This window comes from Uranotaenia lowii, chromosome 1, assembly GCF_029784155.1.
Source record: "Uranotaenia lowii strain MFRU-FL chromosome 1, ASM2978415v1, whole genome shotgun sequence".
Taxonomy (NCBI): domain Eukaryota; kingdom Metazoa; phylum Arthropoda; class Insecta; order Diptera; family Culicidae; genus Uranotaenia; species Uranotaenia lowii.
In genome coordinates this window covers 121750503-121765760 of record NC_073691.1, presented here as the reverse complement: position 1 = coordinate 121765760, position 15258 = coordinate 121750503, and the positions used below count along the sequence as shown (strand labels likewise).

At 38.6% G+C, this 15258-nt stretch overlaps 1 protein-coding gene across 1 annotated transcript in view; it reads left to right on the top strand.

Annotated features, from left to right (window-relative positions):
* Positions 1 to 15258, top strand: part of LOC129739534 (titin) — a 513907-nt gene that overhangs the window by 436869 nt on the left and 61780 nt on the right. The window contains exons 13-14 of the mRNA XM_055731016.1: positions 4601 to 4761; positions 5040 to 5181. Coding sequence (XP_055586991.1) covers positions 4601 to 4761; positions 5040 to 5181 — 303 coding nt within the window. The remainder of the gene's footprint in view (positions 1 to 4600; positions 4762 to 5039; positions 5182 to 15258) is intronic.

Below are 15258 nucleotides of genomic sequence, written 5' to 3'. Positions count from 1 at the left end.
ACGGTGCACCAAGTCCCGATCATCCTCTACCCTTGGTTTGATTGCTTCATCACTAGAATGTGCAGGAAGCCAAAGGTTAATATTACAGGGTCCGGCAATTGAAGTGCTACATTGAAATAAACATATAAATTGATCAAAACAACAACTTTTAATTTCAAATTCATTAAATTTCTCTTAAAAACCGAAAGTTTGACTTGTTCGCCCTTGAGTATAATCACTCGCCGCAGACGGTCGAGGAACGCATCGTATAAGGCCCGCAGATGTTCTTGTTGTATTTTATCCCAGGCTGCCACGAGATGTCGCTTCAGGACCTCCACTCCTTCATGTTTCTTAGAGCAGACTTCGGCCTCTAACATTCTCCAAACAGCGAAGTCCATAGGGTTCAAGTCCGGCGCACTCGCCGGCCACTCGGAGCTTGAAATGAACCCTGGAAAATGTTGCGCAATCCATAGTTGGGTTTTCTTCGCTTTGTGAGCCGGCGCCGAGTCCTGCTGGAAAACCCAATCCCTGGAACCAAAATAACGACGTGCCCTCGGTTCGACGACATTCTGTAGAACTAGTTCCCGATATGTACTTTGGTTGATCTTCACTCCTTCAGGGACAAAAATCAGCGGAGTCCGGCCATCACGGGTGATTCCGGCCCAAACCATCACCGATGCTGGTTTCTGTTGCCGGGTGGCCGTCAGCAAGGGCATAGCTTCGTTATCTGTCTGACAACCAAACTCTGTCGTTCTGCTTATTCACGAACTGATGTACGGTGAAGACGTTTTCGTCGGTAAACACGATATTCTTCAACCTTCCTTCCGCAGCCCTCTTCAGCAGCGCTTTCGCTCTTTTTACCTGTTCTTGTTTCTGCTTCACCGTTAGAACTTGTACCTTTTGGATCTTGTAGGGTTTGGTCTGAAGTTTATCTTTCAGAATTCGACGGAGACTTCGATCCGATATGTTGAGATCCTCTGCCACGAGGACGAGGATTTCTCTTAAGGCGCTTCTTGACGATCTTCGTCATGATAGGTGTCACCAAAGTAGGTCGGCGTCCCCCACCATACCATTTTTTGGCACTTCCGGTCTCCAGGTATCTTTCAACTGTACGGTATACAAAACTTCTACACACACTTATATCGGACAGCTCACGAACTATGTCCTTCTGCCGTTTGCCAGCTAGGAACAAGGCAACCACAGCACTACGTTCATGTTCGAGATCCATTTTTCCGGATAACACCTGATACCAAAACCAACACTTACTTCCAATGATAGCTCTTTTTTTAATCTCAAAATTAAGTAGTTTTGGTTCAAAACAGCACTTCAGTGGCATCCCTCAACTTTGAGTTTGTCTGGGCAATAGCAAAACTAAGTTCTGATAGGCATACTCAATACTAAGTTCGGCTGCCGAACTCGAATTTATCCTTTTTTTCGAGGGTAGCTGATTTTCAGGAAATTAAAGGATGATTAAAATTTGTTGTACCCGGATGTTGCTGCTCCGGTACAATACATTGCAATTACAGAGCGGTGGAAAGTTTTGACACTCCCGGTCCAAGAAAACTTCCGGATGTTACTTCCTACGGGAAGTAAACAACATCCGGAAGTTTCCGGACATTCCAAGCCGCTCACCGTAGGGTGACAATGACGGACAGAATTTTACGTTGACACTGTGAACATGCATTCCATTATGAAGTTCCTTCATAGTCTTTCGGTAATTGTTCCGGAACGACCAATTTTTGCGACGTGTTCGTTGGTTTCTGTTCTGGTTCGAACTGAACTCGCCAAGTGTTTAATTTTTAATTCATAAGGTCGAACTCAGCTTTGCTCCCTCGCCCGAAGGAAAAAAAGGATCAATTTTGAGTTCGCAGTTCGAACTCCGTTATGAACCATCGCAAGGAGGAAAAAGGGTACTTAACTTTAAGTTCAGATAATCGAACTATGTTTTGAACCTCGGTCGTACTCAATTTTGAGTTAAAATAAAAGAGCGTGTAGACTAAATGTAAACAAAGCGAGGAGGGGTCGTTCAATACTGTTTCGTGTGCAACGAAATAATTACTGTTGAAGTAATGTAGCAGTTCAATTGCCGGACCCTGTATTTTCACAAAAATTTTCGTCAATAAGAATTTTACCTTGCAACACCGCCATCAAATACTGACAAAAACAAAAAAATCCAAGTTTGACAAATCGATTGCTGGTTTTTCAGCAATGCTTATCAAGTGCTGGAAAAATCAGCAAAACGGAGAATGTTTGCTGGTTTCCAGCAAAAAAATTGACTTCTGAACGTTTTCAGCATTTTTTGCTGGAAATCGAGGGAAAAAAATACTGTGTAGGATAGAATCGCAATAGAAAAACATTTGCATTAACCATTGAAATTAGTAAATTTCCTTCATTGAGACTGTTTTAATAGCCATCTAAAACATGCTGGCAAATTACACTTTTCAAAAATGTTCGTGTAAAACGGACACTGCGTAGAAAAGGAATATTTTGTCGGAAAAATAGCTGTAGAGTATCTACATACTTTTGTGAGTGAAGTATTTGCCCAGCAAACATAATATCGAATTCAAAATGATAACTCAAGTCATCAAGGACGTTACTGCGAATCGAAATTCCAACTGACGCAAGTAAAAGGTCGTAAAAATCGTTACTCGAAGACGGCTAAACTGATTTAAATTGGATATGATAAAAAGTCCGCCATGTTTGCAGATTTTGAAGACAATTTCGTTCCTTTTTTTTTCTCCTGCGTGGATCAAGGTAGAGAACAGCTTTGATGTTTTCTCTGCGACCAGCAGTGCAACCAGATTGCTAAAAATCAGATGGTGTTCTTGCAAGAATTGCCCAATGACAGGAGCATCGTGTCGCTGGTAAACGTTCGCATGCGTTGAGTGAAAAAACTTGTACTCTCTTGCATTCTTTCAGTAAGTATGAATAAGATGTCGAATAGCGTCCAATTCGTACACTCTTATCGCTTGAGGCAGATAAACCTACAAAAATGTTTGCTGGGTGAGAACGTTTTTAAACCAAAATGGAACCAACTGGTCCGAGTTCAGAAGCGAAACAGCGTTGTTTTTGGAATTCAGTATTTTAGAGGCACTGTCTTCACCTGTAATCCATTTTCTACAGCTTTTATGACCTATTTGACATGCTGAGTGCTTTTCAACCGACAATTGATCTTGTCAAGGTCTTTTGAAGACGTATGGTGGATCAAACCAATGAAAAATTTGAAATACCTGGAGAAACTTATGTGTCCATTATACCCGACCTTGAGTTGTCCGTTTTATCCGTCTTAGCAACTTTTTTTTCAAAACTTTTGTTACTGAAGCCCTTTGACCGAAATTCACTGATTTTCCTCCAGATGGCTCAAGAGAAGCCTAAATAATAAACACTCCACTTTTGAAAACGGTTGAATTTTTCGAATATGTTTCGAATTATGAACTGTTTTGTGGGAAGAGAATATTACACCAAATAAAGAATCTTCACAGTTTTTATTTGTTTTGTTCACTTTTATGAGACCTTGCTTGATGTAGGTACATAAACAAATGGTCTCGACCGTGTTGATACACTAAGGCGAACACATTCGCATCATTAGATTTTTGCAAAACATTGTAATTTTCTAAAGATTTTTACTGCAGTGTCCATCCTACCCGACCTTCCTCTGCATAAAATCCGATGACGTGTTGTTTAGCGTTTAACCCATGAGTTTAAATAAACATAGGAAAAAAAATTAATATGATTTCATTCTTCATCATGTTTGATACAGATTGGTGTATAAGTTTTGTTAATATCACTTCTACTTTCGATTTTTTAAGCTATTCAAGCAACCTCTGCAAGTTACCGATTTGGGTCTAATTTATACAAGAATTTAACCACCGAAAATAGATGCAATCCAGATGAAAAATAACTGGAAGGCTGTCATATTCTTGGAATTTAGTTTTTGTTGTCAGTTTTGTCGTAAACCTGATTGAATAGCTTTTTCGGAAGTGATTCACGTGCTTGACTAGGTTCGTGTTAAGGTCGCCCCAGTGCTAATCGAGTTAAGTTCACTTGTGAAAATCGGTCAAAATTCTTGAAACTCCCAGGAGTCAACTGATGACGACAGGATTGGCCTTCAATGAGCGGTTAGCATCATGACGACGACGATGTAAGTTTCCCATCATCGGTGCCAGTAGAGTCTACCGGAGCCCTCCCTCACCTCGGTGGCCATCCGCATGGTGGTGGTTTTGTCATGGTTTCTGTGGTCCTTTAAACGAGCAGTTCCGGGGTCCTGCATGGGCCAACAGAGCCCAGATTCGTTCTAATGAAAACATCAAACGCAATTTTACTACACCCAAGCTTAAGTGTTTCACTGAAGCGCTAACCTCGATGATGGTGGTTTTAGAATAGGAGAGGAAAAAACAACTGGAAATAGGACCACGGAATCTTTCTTGTGTGTGATTTGTCATGTTCCTGTGTTTGTTTTGTATAAGGAACTACAAATTTTATGTTTTTCTTGATAACTGAATATATCAAACAACATCAAATCCAATGGAAATTAAATGAGTCTTGGGAAAAAATGTAACAACAAATATGTTTGCGAATGGAATGTTACACATTAGTTTTTATTTCACAAAAACTCCCACAGGCCGGCCGTTCGCGCTTCAAAACTGCACAATATCGAACCAATCATCGGACTCGCTACACATCGAATGCATCGAGGGCTTTGACGGGGGCCTGCCCCAAATATTTCTGCTCGAGCTGGTGGAAGTTCCGACGCTTAGATTAGTTCGTAATCTAAGCCTACAGGTAAGAAGCAAAAAACCCAAATCTGCACCCGGTTTTTTCCTTCCGTTTTTTTTTTTTCATTCGCCAGGTGTCAGTTAAAAATGTAGCGGAAAGGCTGCAAAATTAAAATAATCCAATTTATGGTAGTGCACTCGGCGAAAAGTGCTGCAGCCTGTCACCGCATTTCTCAAAGTCACTTTCCTAATTTCTTCCGAGAACTTGTCACCAACCGACTCGCACTGATCACTTAAATGTTTCCTTTTATCTCCCTGTCTCTATCTCTCATCGCAACCGAGCAGCATCCGCCGGTGCAATTTTTCCTAGATAATCTCGAGCCGGGCACATCGTACCGGATCATTCTGTTTGCGGCAAATGCAAAAGGTCGCTCGGAACCGGTCATAGTGGACGACATCACCTTCAAGGGGGTGGCCAAGTATACAGGTAAGTGCATTTCGTTGGCGAAGCTCTTTCATTGTTGTTTATCTGTTTGTGTGAATGGGAGTGTGTTTGTGATTGAGCTGAACTGAGCTGGTCGAGCTAGGAGCAAAACGCCAGCCAGTTCCGCAAACACACTCCAGCCAGCCAAGAGGGAAAAAAAGAAAGATGGCGCCACAAATCGTGTTGATATTTCACACGGCAGTCAACTTGGAGTGGTGTCTGAAGCATTATTCCGTTTCTCCGGGGACTCATCTCCAGGAGGTTTTGTTGGCGTGGGGAAGTTTAAGCCTGATAGACAACAATACTACAAAGCAAAGCATTTATTTACCGAGAATTAACGGATTACGATACTATAAAACAAGATTCCGTATTTTTATGTTTTTGCTGTGAAACATATTTTTGAGGGAGCTCCTAGGGGATTGGCAGCTCAAATAAGCTTCATGTCGCTTTAGATTTAGATTTAGAAAAAAAATACACTGCCCTGGTTTACAAATTAACGGTTGATAAGATCATTTTATAATTTAACTTAGTTACTCAGATGATATTCCATTCTTTATTCTCTTTTTTCCTCACATAGATAGACAAATTCACCTGCATTCAAATTCTAATCTGTTGGTAAATTAAATAGGCACAACGAACTGAACGCATAAGCAACAATTTAAACGTTATAGGATGTGTAAGCTGATTCTATTGTTCTCTATAATGTTATGAAAACATAAATCACCGTATTTTGTGTTACTTAGTTTATTGGGCTTCTTGGTGATAAAAGATGTCTTTTTTAGTAGGGACATCTGGAAATCATGAAATTTTATGGACGGATAGAAAGTTAAAAGAAATTAAATATGCTGAAAATGAGCGGGTAGAATTCATTGAAAGCATTATCATCACAGGTCTCACGTACTTAGCAACGATCTTCTCTGCAGCAAAAGTAAGCGGAGATACATTCGGGGTGGTCGTAATCGTATTCTAGCTTGGTAATTTCTCAATCGACCATGCTTTGGTGTTTTTTTTTTTTTCCTTGTTGGGTTCCTGCCACTGCGACCAGATGTTAGATCTTTTGTGGTTTGTCCCCTGTTTAATGTGGCTAATCAAGATAGATCACTCTGATTGATTTCAACAGTGTCACTTTCTTGTAGTTTAGCATTTTCCCAATCTGGAAGAACTACACGAATGAAGTTGACAACCTTCTTGGAACTTATAGAATATATTTCGGAAGGATCTAATATACCTTTTCCGAGTAGTTTTGTTCTTTTTGATATAAGACAAGGGCAATCACACAGAAGATGCTCAGATGATTCCTTCTCAGCCCTGCAAAATCGGCATACGTCTGAATGACTCTTGCCTATTAGTTTTAAGTGATAAAGACATTCACAGTGTCCTGTTATTAGTCCTGTAAATGTTTTTAGGTCTTTTTTAGATAATGCTAGAATTTTTTTCGATTTGTAAACATTAGGAACAATCAAACGCTTTGATTGTCTTGCTCCTAAAATGTTCTTCCAGTTTGTTTCAACCATTCGTTTTTCAATATTTTTGAATTCCATTTTTAGAAAGCAGCGAGAGACGCCGCAGAAGGGTTCAGGACCTAAAAGCGGTGTTGAGGAGCCCTGTCTAGCTAGCATGTCAGCTTTTTCATTACCCTCAACTCCACAGTGTCCTGGTACCCAATATAAAGTAACTGAATTATTTTGAGCAAGTTTTTCAAGTGCCTCAATACATTCCCAAACTAATTTTGATGAACATTTCATTGACTTTAAAGATTTAAGTGCTGCTTGACTATCTGAAAAAATTACTATATTTGCATACCTGTAGTTTCTTTCCAAACATAGGTTTGAACATATGAGAATGGTGAAAAGTTCGGCTTGAAACACTGTCACCCACTTTCCCATTGGTATAGAAATGTTTGCACCTGGACCTGTTATTCCTGCGCCAGCTGCATCATCCATTTTTGATCCATCAGTATAGAATAAAAGGGATCCAGCTCGCAATTCGGGACCACCTGAGTGCCATGTACTACGATTAGGTTCTAAAACCCTGAATGAATGATTGAAGATTGGTTTAACTAATGTCCAATCCTGATTACAGCAAATGATTGGATTTATTTTGTATTTGTCGAGAATTTTTGAGTGTCCTCTGTTGGCTCCCTCAATTAGTAGTTTGTTGTTTTCTAGCCTTAGAAGTTGTTTTTTTGCCTCAAGTTGTACGCATTGATGAATAGGTAGGAGCCACAGCATCGCTTCCATGGATTTTGTTGGTGTACTATGCATAGCACCTGTTATGCATAAGAGTATAGTTCTGTGAAGTTTGTCAAAAAGTTTTTGTGTGGTCTTTTCTTCTGTTTTAGGCCACCACACCAGAGCTGCATAGGTAATTCTTGGTTTCACAATAGCCGAGTATATCCAATGTATCATCCTCGGTTTTAATCCCCATTTTTTACCAAAAGTTTGTTTGCTGATCCACAAGGCCTTAGTAGCTTTTTCAATTGTATGTTTTATGTGAGCATTCCAATTAAGCTTTTTATCAAGCACAATACCTAAAAATTTAGTTTCTGAATGGAGATTTAAAGATTGTTCGTTCAGTTTTAAAGTCCCCAAATCTAGCTTGGTTTTCCTTGTAAAAGGAATGATTGTTGTTTTAGAAGGGTTAACTGTAAGTTCTTCTTGATCACACCATTTTGTTACGTATTGCAATGCTCCTTGCATTCTATTCATTAAAACTTCGGGAAATTTTCCTCGAACAAGAATCACTATATCATCCGCAAAGCCAATTACTTCGTAACCTTTGTTTTCTAAACCCGATATTAAGTCGTCTACTATCAAAGACCATAAAAGCGGTGACAGTACCCCGCCTTGAGGACATCCTTTGGTTGCTTTAATTGATACTGAAGAGCAACCCAAGGTGGCTGTAATTTTCCGGTTCGATAACATTGTACTGATCCATTTTGTAACAGATAAATCAAAACCACGATTTGTCATAGCCCTTTTCATTGATTTATGGGAGGCGTTATCAAAAGCTCCTTCTATGTCGAGAAATGCCGCAAGTGCTACTTCTTTTGATTCTATTGACTTTTCAATTTTTGTAACAAGTGTGTGTAGAGCAGTTACAGTAGATTTTCCTGCTTGATAGGCAAACTGATATTTATTGAGAGGAGATGCTACTAAATATTTTGATTTAATAAATTCATCTAGCAGCTTTTCTGTTATTTTCAAAAATGTCGATGAAAGGCTTATCGGTCTAAAAGATTTTGGTGATGTTTTGTCTTTTTTATTAGTTTTGGGTATAAATATAACTTTCACTTCTTGCCACAATTTTGGTATGTATCCAAGAGTTAGACTTGCTGTTAGAATCTTTATTAGTCTTGGAATAGCCTTTTTGAATCAAAACCGGGAAGATCCCATCTTTCCCAGGAGATTTATATGGTTCTAGTGTAGAAATGGCCCATTCGAGGCGCCCTTTAGTAATTATTTTGCCTATTGTTGATATTTGGCTGTCTACGGTTCCTTCCGACTCGAATTCGTTTACTGCCGGTTCAGGACCATTTGACCCTGATACAGCAGATTCTATCGATTGAGGAAAGTGAGTTTGCATCAAAACTTTCAGAGTTTCTTCTACGGATTTGGTATAAGTGCCGTCAGCAAGTTTAATAGTACCCAAACCATTACAGTGATCTTTAGAAAGAACTTTTTGAAGCCTGGATACTTCGCAAGTATTCTCGATATTTTCACAGGTGTACTTCCAGTGTGTGCGTTTAGATTTACGAATTTCCTTGTTATAATCAGTTAATGCTTTTCTGTAAATATCCCACTGAGACGTTATTTTTGCTTTGTTAAAAAGTTTTCTTGCTTTTTTCCTCAATTTTTCTAATTCTCTATTCCACCAGGGAACATCCCTGTGCGTGTTGCGTTGTCTAACAGGGCAACTTGCTTTAAAGGCTTCTGAGATTCTACTTGACAACAGTTGTGCTGCCGCTTCCAATTCGTGACAAGTTTTAATTTCGCTTGGAGCTTGAGGTTCTCCTTGTAATAAGTTTGATAGGTACAAGTCCCATTTTGTTTTACGTGGATCTCTGTACTGTTCCAATTGGTTTTTTTGAGCATTCAATTCAAAAAGAATATGATTGTGATCAGAAAGTGATATTTCTTTAGATACAGTCCAGTATTGAATATTCTCTGACAACGAAGGACTGCATAAGGTCAGATCAAGAACTTCTTCTCTTACAGCGTTTCTAAAAGTGGGCGCAGAACCTTTATTACATAATTGTATATTATTAATTGTTATAAACTCAAGGAGTCGTTCTCCCCGTTCATTGATATCAGAACTATTCCAAACTGTATGATGAGCATTTGCATCACATCCTATTATGAACGATTTATTGTGTAAATTGCAGTACGCCACCAGGGATTCTACTATTACAGGAGGTGCATCATCGACATCGCCCGGAAAGTAAGCAGAGGCCACTACTATTTCGGTTTTCCCCTTAGGTGTTGGCGTATCTAGAAGGATGGCCACGATGTCTCGTTTGACAAATTCTGTGATGGGAAAAAAATTAAGATTTTTGTTCACTAGAACAGCCGCTCTTGGATTGTTCTCTTGTGAATCATATAACAACTTACCATTGCTTGTTGTGATTCCTAATATTTTGTTATTGTGCGCCCAAGGTTCTTGTATAAGTGCAACATCAGATTTATTTTTGGAAAAAGTTTTGCAAAGCAGCGAACTAGCTGCTTTTGCGTGGTGAATATTAGCTTGAATAAACTTAATCATCTTTAGAACAATTGATTACAGCTTCCAAAGGATTATCAGGCGTTTCCTTTCGCCCTGAAGAATTGGTCCAGGCTTGTGAACCGTTTGTAGGCTGGACCATTGTCGCAGCATGTGGAATTATATTTCTGTATTCGACTTTTGTAGCTTGAAATATGTTTCAGTCGTTATTTGTGCTTCTTGGTGCAGGATAGTTGTTTTTATATTGCCCAGCTGAGTTTGAATTCATCCTTAAGTTTGTACGGTAGTTGGTGTATTCAGAAGCTTGTTGCTCATATGGATTATTATTCATCGATGCTGTATAGACGTCAGCAGATTCCGGTATGTTCTGGTTTATATTTCTATCCGAACGGTATTGTCGCTGATAATTTCTGCGATAGTTTGTGCCGCGGTTGTTGCTTTGCCATTTCCGATTATCTCTTTTTCGAATAAAAGCTGTTCCGTATTTGAAATCCAGCTGAAAGTTGCTTTGTCTTAAGGGGGGGGTAGGGTCTAGCGGGTATAAAAAAACACCATTTTCACGATTTTTTTCTAGAGCTATCGTTCAAACAAATGTATTCAAATTTTTTGCATTATACAAAGGATTGTTAAAAGAACATTTAGTTATTTTTTCGTAGAAAAATATTGAAAAATGAGCCAGTGACGGAGCATTTTCGAGGATGCCTTTTAGAAAACAGGATTTGCGGTGGACACTGTATCTCAGCACAGAATCATCTGAAGTAAAACAATCGGAGCAAAATATTTTTAATAGATGTTTTTCTGGACCCCAACGTTTTTGTTTAACTTAAAAATATTTTTATGAAATTTTTATGGCTGTTTGAAGTAAAAACTACGATTTTTCGCTTAAAAATCCGCCATTTTTCACCTCTAAAATCTCCCCAAAGTAAAAAAAATCAAAAAAGAAAAACGTTGGGGTCTGGTATTTGATATGTAGAATATATGTTCCAAATTTGAAAAGAATCGGATAAGTAGTTTTCAAATGACGATGTCCACGGACTTTAAAAATGTGCTTTCGAGAAAAACGCGTTTGAAGTTTCTGCTCTTGCATTCTTGCAGTATTAGATAGGAGGGGATAAAGGCCTATAACTTCTACAGTTTTGCTTCAATTGACTTGAAAATTTGACACAACATTCTTGAAATGTTTTACAATAATAAAATAAAAAAATAAAAAAATCGATTTTTTGAAAGTGTTAGACCCTACCCCCCCCTTAAAGCATGTATGGATTGACCATCTACAACAAAAACCATTTCCTTGTGTATCTGATTGATCGTATACGTGTCAAGAATTCGCCATGCGTTAACGTTTAGCCCTGAATTCTGACTATCAATGTAATCTAGAATTTCTTCGATACTATCTTGCGCGCTCCCTCTGAAAAATCCAATTAATACCTCTGATCGAGGGATTCTTTCTTCATCGACAACTTCAAGTTCGATTCCTACGTCATCGCTAACCGTTGAAATGGTTTCTGAAAGCCAATTGGCTGTGGATTGGTTTTTACAGGTGATAATTAAATAACCCGGTTTAATGGAACAGTTCTCAAATTTAGGTTTGATTTCTTTATTTTTTTGTTGCTTTACAAGTGACAGGATTCTAGACTGTGTATGAAATAACTGTTCAGCGGTAAGTATGGCATCAGGATAGTTGCTTTGGTGTTAGAAATCCTACGAAAGTGGATGCTTTGACGGGTTACTTTGAAAGCGGTACCTAATCGGCACACGTCTCGGGGTTTTCTGTACCAGTCCGAAGTTGGCTAAAGAGGAAAAGAAGAAAGAGAAAAAGGAGAAAGACTAAAAAGGTGAAAGAGGAAGAAGAAAGACCAAAAATTAAAATAGAAAAAAGGAAATGGGTGAGATGTATAAGCCTACCCCTTGATGTAATATCATAGGGTGAAACATAGGGGCATATCTGGCATACGAAGCCCAAGGTGGTTTTAGTGGGACGAACCCACTCACGGCAGCAATCACCCAGTAGTTATGCTTTGAAGTCAAATTTTCATCTTGTAAAAAAAACAGATAGAGTTGCATCTACCACCACATATTAGAAGGCCAAGCGCGCTTTGCCCTACAAGCGGAAACTTTCAGTGCGAACGAATGAAAAGATGATATGTGATCGCTTAGATAAACTTCCTTTAACTCAAAAACGGATCTCTCGATGTGTATAATAATTTTAAGATGTTCTTACTAAAAAGGTCATCACTTTTCACCGATAAGGCTGATAAATTAAGTAACAAACACAAAATACATCTATTAATCTCTCCATAAAATTAAAACTTTGGCTAAAAATAATCAAAAACACGTCATCATAGCATCGGTGGTGGTCCACTATCAGACTATCGACCGTAACGTTTCGCAACTAAAAACTCCGGTTGTAACGAACGCGAGGCTAACAATCTGAGAAGGCTACCCATCGATAGATCCGTTTCTGAGTTAAGGGGAGCTTATCTGAGCGATCACATATCATCTTTTCGTTCGTTCATACTGCAAGTTTCCGCTTGGCCTAATTGTGTGTGGTGGTAGATGCAACTTTATCTGTATCTGCCACTTCATAGTAGTTGACCCGTGCCGAACAAAAATTTGGTATGTGATGATAATGCTTCTAATAAAGTGCGAATCAGCACTCGCAATAGAAAACTTCACTTGGGCCGGACGTACATTTCCTTTTGTCCGATCGGGGTACGAAAACATGTGCTTCGATCCATCCATGTATCATTGTATAGATTAATGCAAAATAGGCTTATAGTCTTTGCATCTTCTAGACATTAATACGGTGCGGGGCAAATGGTCTTTGAAGGCAAAAAGTTTTGTCATGGCACGCTCTTGGCTCATTTTCAACACCTTTCATGCTTCATTATCCAATCTATCCGTCTATAATTTTGATAACTATCAATTGATATTCTTCCTATTAGAATGTATAATTCGTCAAAATGCCATTAATCATTCAATTCAAAATTATAGTAACTACTGTTAAACATCCCACAACAGGCAGGTCAAATGACTTGAGAGTGTGCTACAGTGTTCAAAAACGTAACTTTATAGACGTAGCGTCGCTAACACGAACTCGTGAATACCAAGGGTGGTCATAGGACTGCTGCAAAAATAGACTTTTTTCTCCCATATGTTTATTCGATGCCTTTTGGGTCACTTAGCATCATCAGTGTGAAATGTGAGATGATTTGGTTGATTCTTGAATTAGCGCAACACGTTTCAATTTTTTACAGAAATTTTCATGGAGGAAGAATTGCATGTTGGATCATCCAGGAAACTCAAACAAGTTCGAAATGAAGGCTTTCATACATATTTGGTTTTGTCTATTCTTAAGCTTAATTTTTTGCAACCATGAGAAGAAGCTTAGTATTTAATGAAAAAAGTTATAAAAAATTTAAAATAAATAATCTGAATCCATCGATTAGTTTCGAAAAGAATGTCAATAGTTTCATAAAATAATTTTTACAAGGTTCTATTAACAAACCAACTGATTGGCTTTCCAAAACAGTTTTTTGGGATTTTTGATTTTCATAAACAGTTTTCAAATAAGTAGGTCAAAAACGCGAAAAATAAAAAACGTGTTTTGAAAAAAATTATAAATTTAAAATTTTCATACAAAGTTTGCTGTGGTCTAGCGGTCATACTCGATGCTTGATTCAAAAGTTTTCAACTATTTATAGTATAAACGATACGTTTTGATCTCTTTTCCATTTGCGTTTTGATGAATTTATCACTTTTTCTCGTACGGTTACTCACTTTTGCCCCTATTAAATCTGGCTATGAGAAAAAAAGTGAATAAAACACATGTTTTAAGTTAGTTTTTCAGAAACATAATTTAATAGTAGTCTTAAAGGACTTTAAAAGGATAAGTCGGTAAAGGGTGTCCACGATGAAATTGCCACACTATGAAATTGCTATAATTTTTGAACCGTTGGGTACAATTCAATGCAAATTTGGGTGAATTTTGTTCATAGTGCGTTGTTTACATCCTGCAAGTTTTAAAGTTTGAAGTCGAAATAACAGCTCGTGCGTGATAAAATCATGCGCATTCATCACGAGAACAAGGATCTCTCGCATTGTTCCATCGCTAAAACGTTGGGAATCGCGAATTCCACGGTGTCGCGAGTGATTAAGCGGTTCGAGGAACGATTGACCACCGATCGGAAGACCAGAAGTGAAGGAAAAAGTATTCCTTACAACACCAAAAATCACAACCGCGTAATTGGGGCCTTCAACCGAAACCCGAACGCCTCCGTTCGAGATGTGGCTTAGAAGCTGCACTTAAGCCGAAGTTTTGTCCAGAAGGCCAAAACCCGTGCCAGGAAGTTGTACCTCAACACTGACGAAAGTTGAATGCAGCATCATGGACGACGAAACACATGTGAAGGGCGGCTTCAAACAGATCCCCGGCAACCTGTATTTCACGACCAAGGATAAGTTCTGCGTTCCGGATCATGTCCGCAATTCCTGGTTTGGAAAGCCATCTGCATGTACGGGAATCGGAGTGCACCTTTCGTGACCCAGGACACGATTAACGGACAGGTGTACATGAAAGAGTGTCTCCAGAAGCGGTTGCTTCCTCACCTGAAAGCCCACAACGTCCCAAATATTTTCTGGCTGGATTTGGTCTCATGTCACTACTCCAAGGACGTGCTGAAGTGATATGCGGACAATAAGGTCAATTTCGTGCCGAAAATGTTCAATCCTCCCAACACTCCGGAGCTCCACCCCATCGAGAAGTACTGGGCGATTATAAAGCAGCACCTTCTTCAACGACCTAAGGTAGTGAAGACAGTCTAGGAGCTGAAGAAAGAATGGGTTTATTTGCAAAAACTGGTTAATCCACAGGTTGTGCAGAATCTTATAGCCGGGGTTAAGGCCAAGGTGAGGGCATTTGCTTATGGACTGCAAATAAAATACGAGTAAAATGGTAAAATGAAGTTAAATAGTTATTTTTCAATCCCTGGAAATTTGATGGCAGTTGGATGAAAACTTGAATTTTGCGAATCAATTTTGTGTGTTGCAATTTCATCGTGGACACCCTTTATCTATAAATTATTGCATAAATCAATCATTAAATATGGAAAATTGGTTAAAAACGTAAAACAAACTGCAAATTTTCTACAACATAACAAAGTTGTTTTAGTGTCGATAAAGAGAGTTTCCTTCTAAATGACATTCATTTACTCAATCATTCACAGGTATTCAAATCAACAAACTCGTAACTATCTGATTCCTTCCAAATATGTTCAGCCATTTGATTTTCAATTACGAAATCAAAAAGAATAATTTTCATTCAAGACAGGTTCGAATAACTGTTCAAATCAGATGATACAG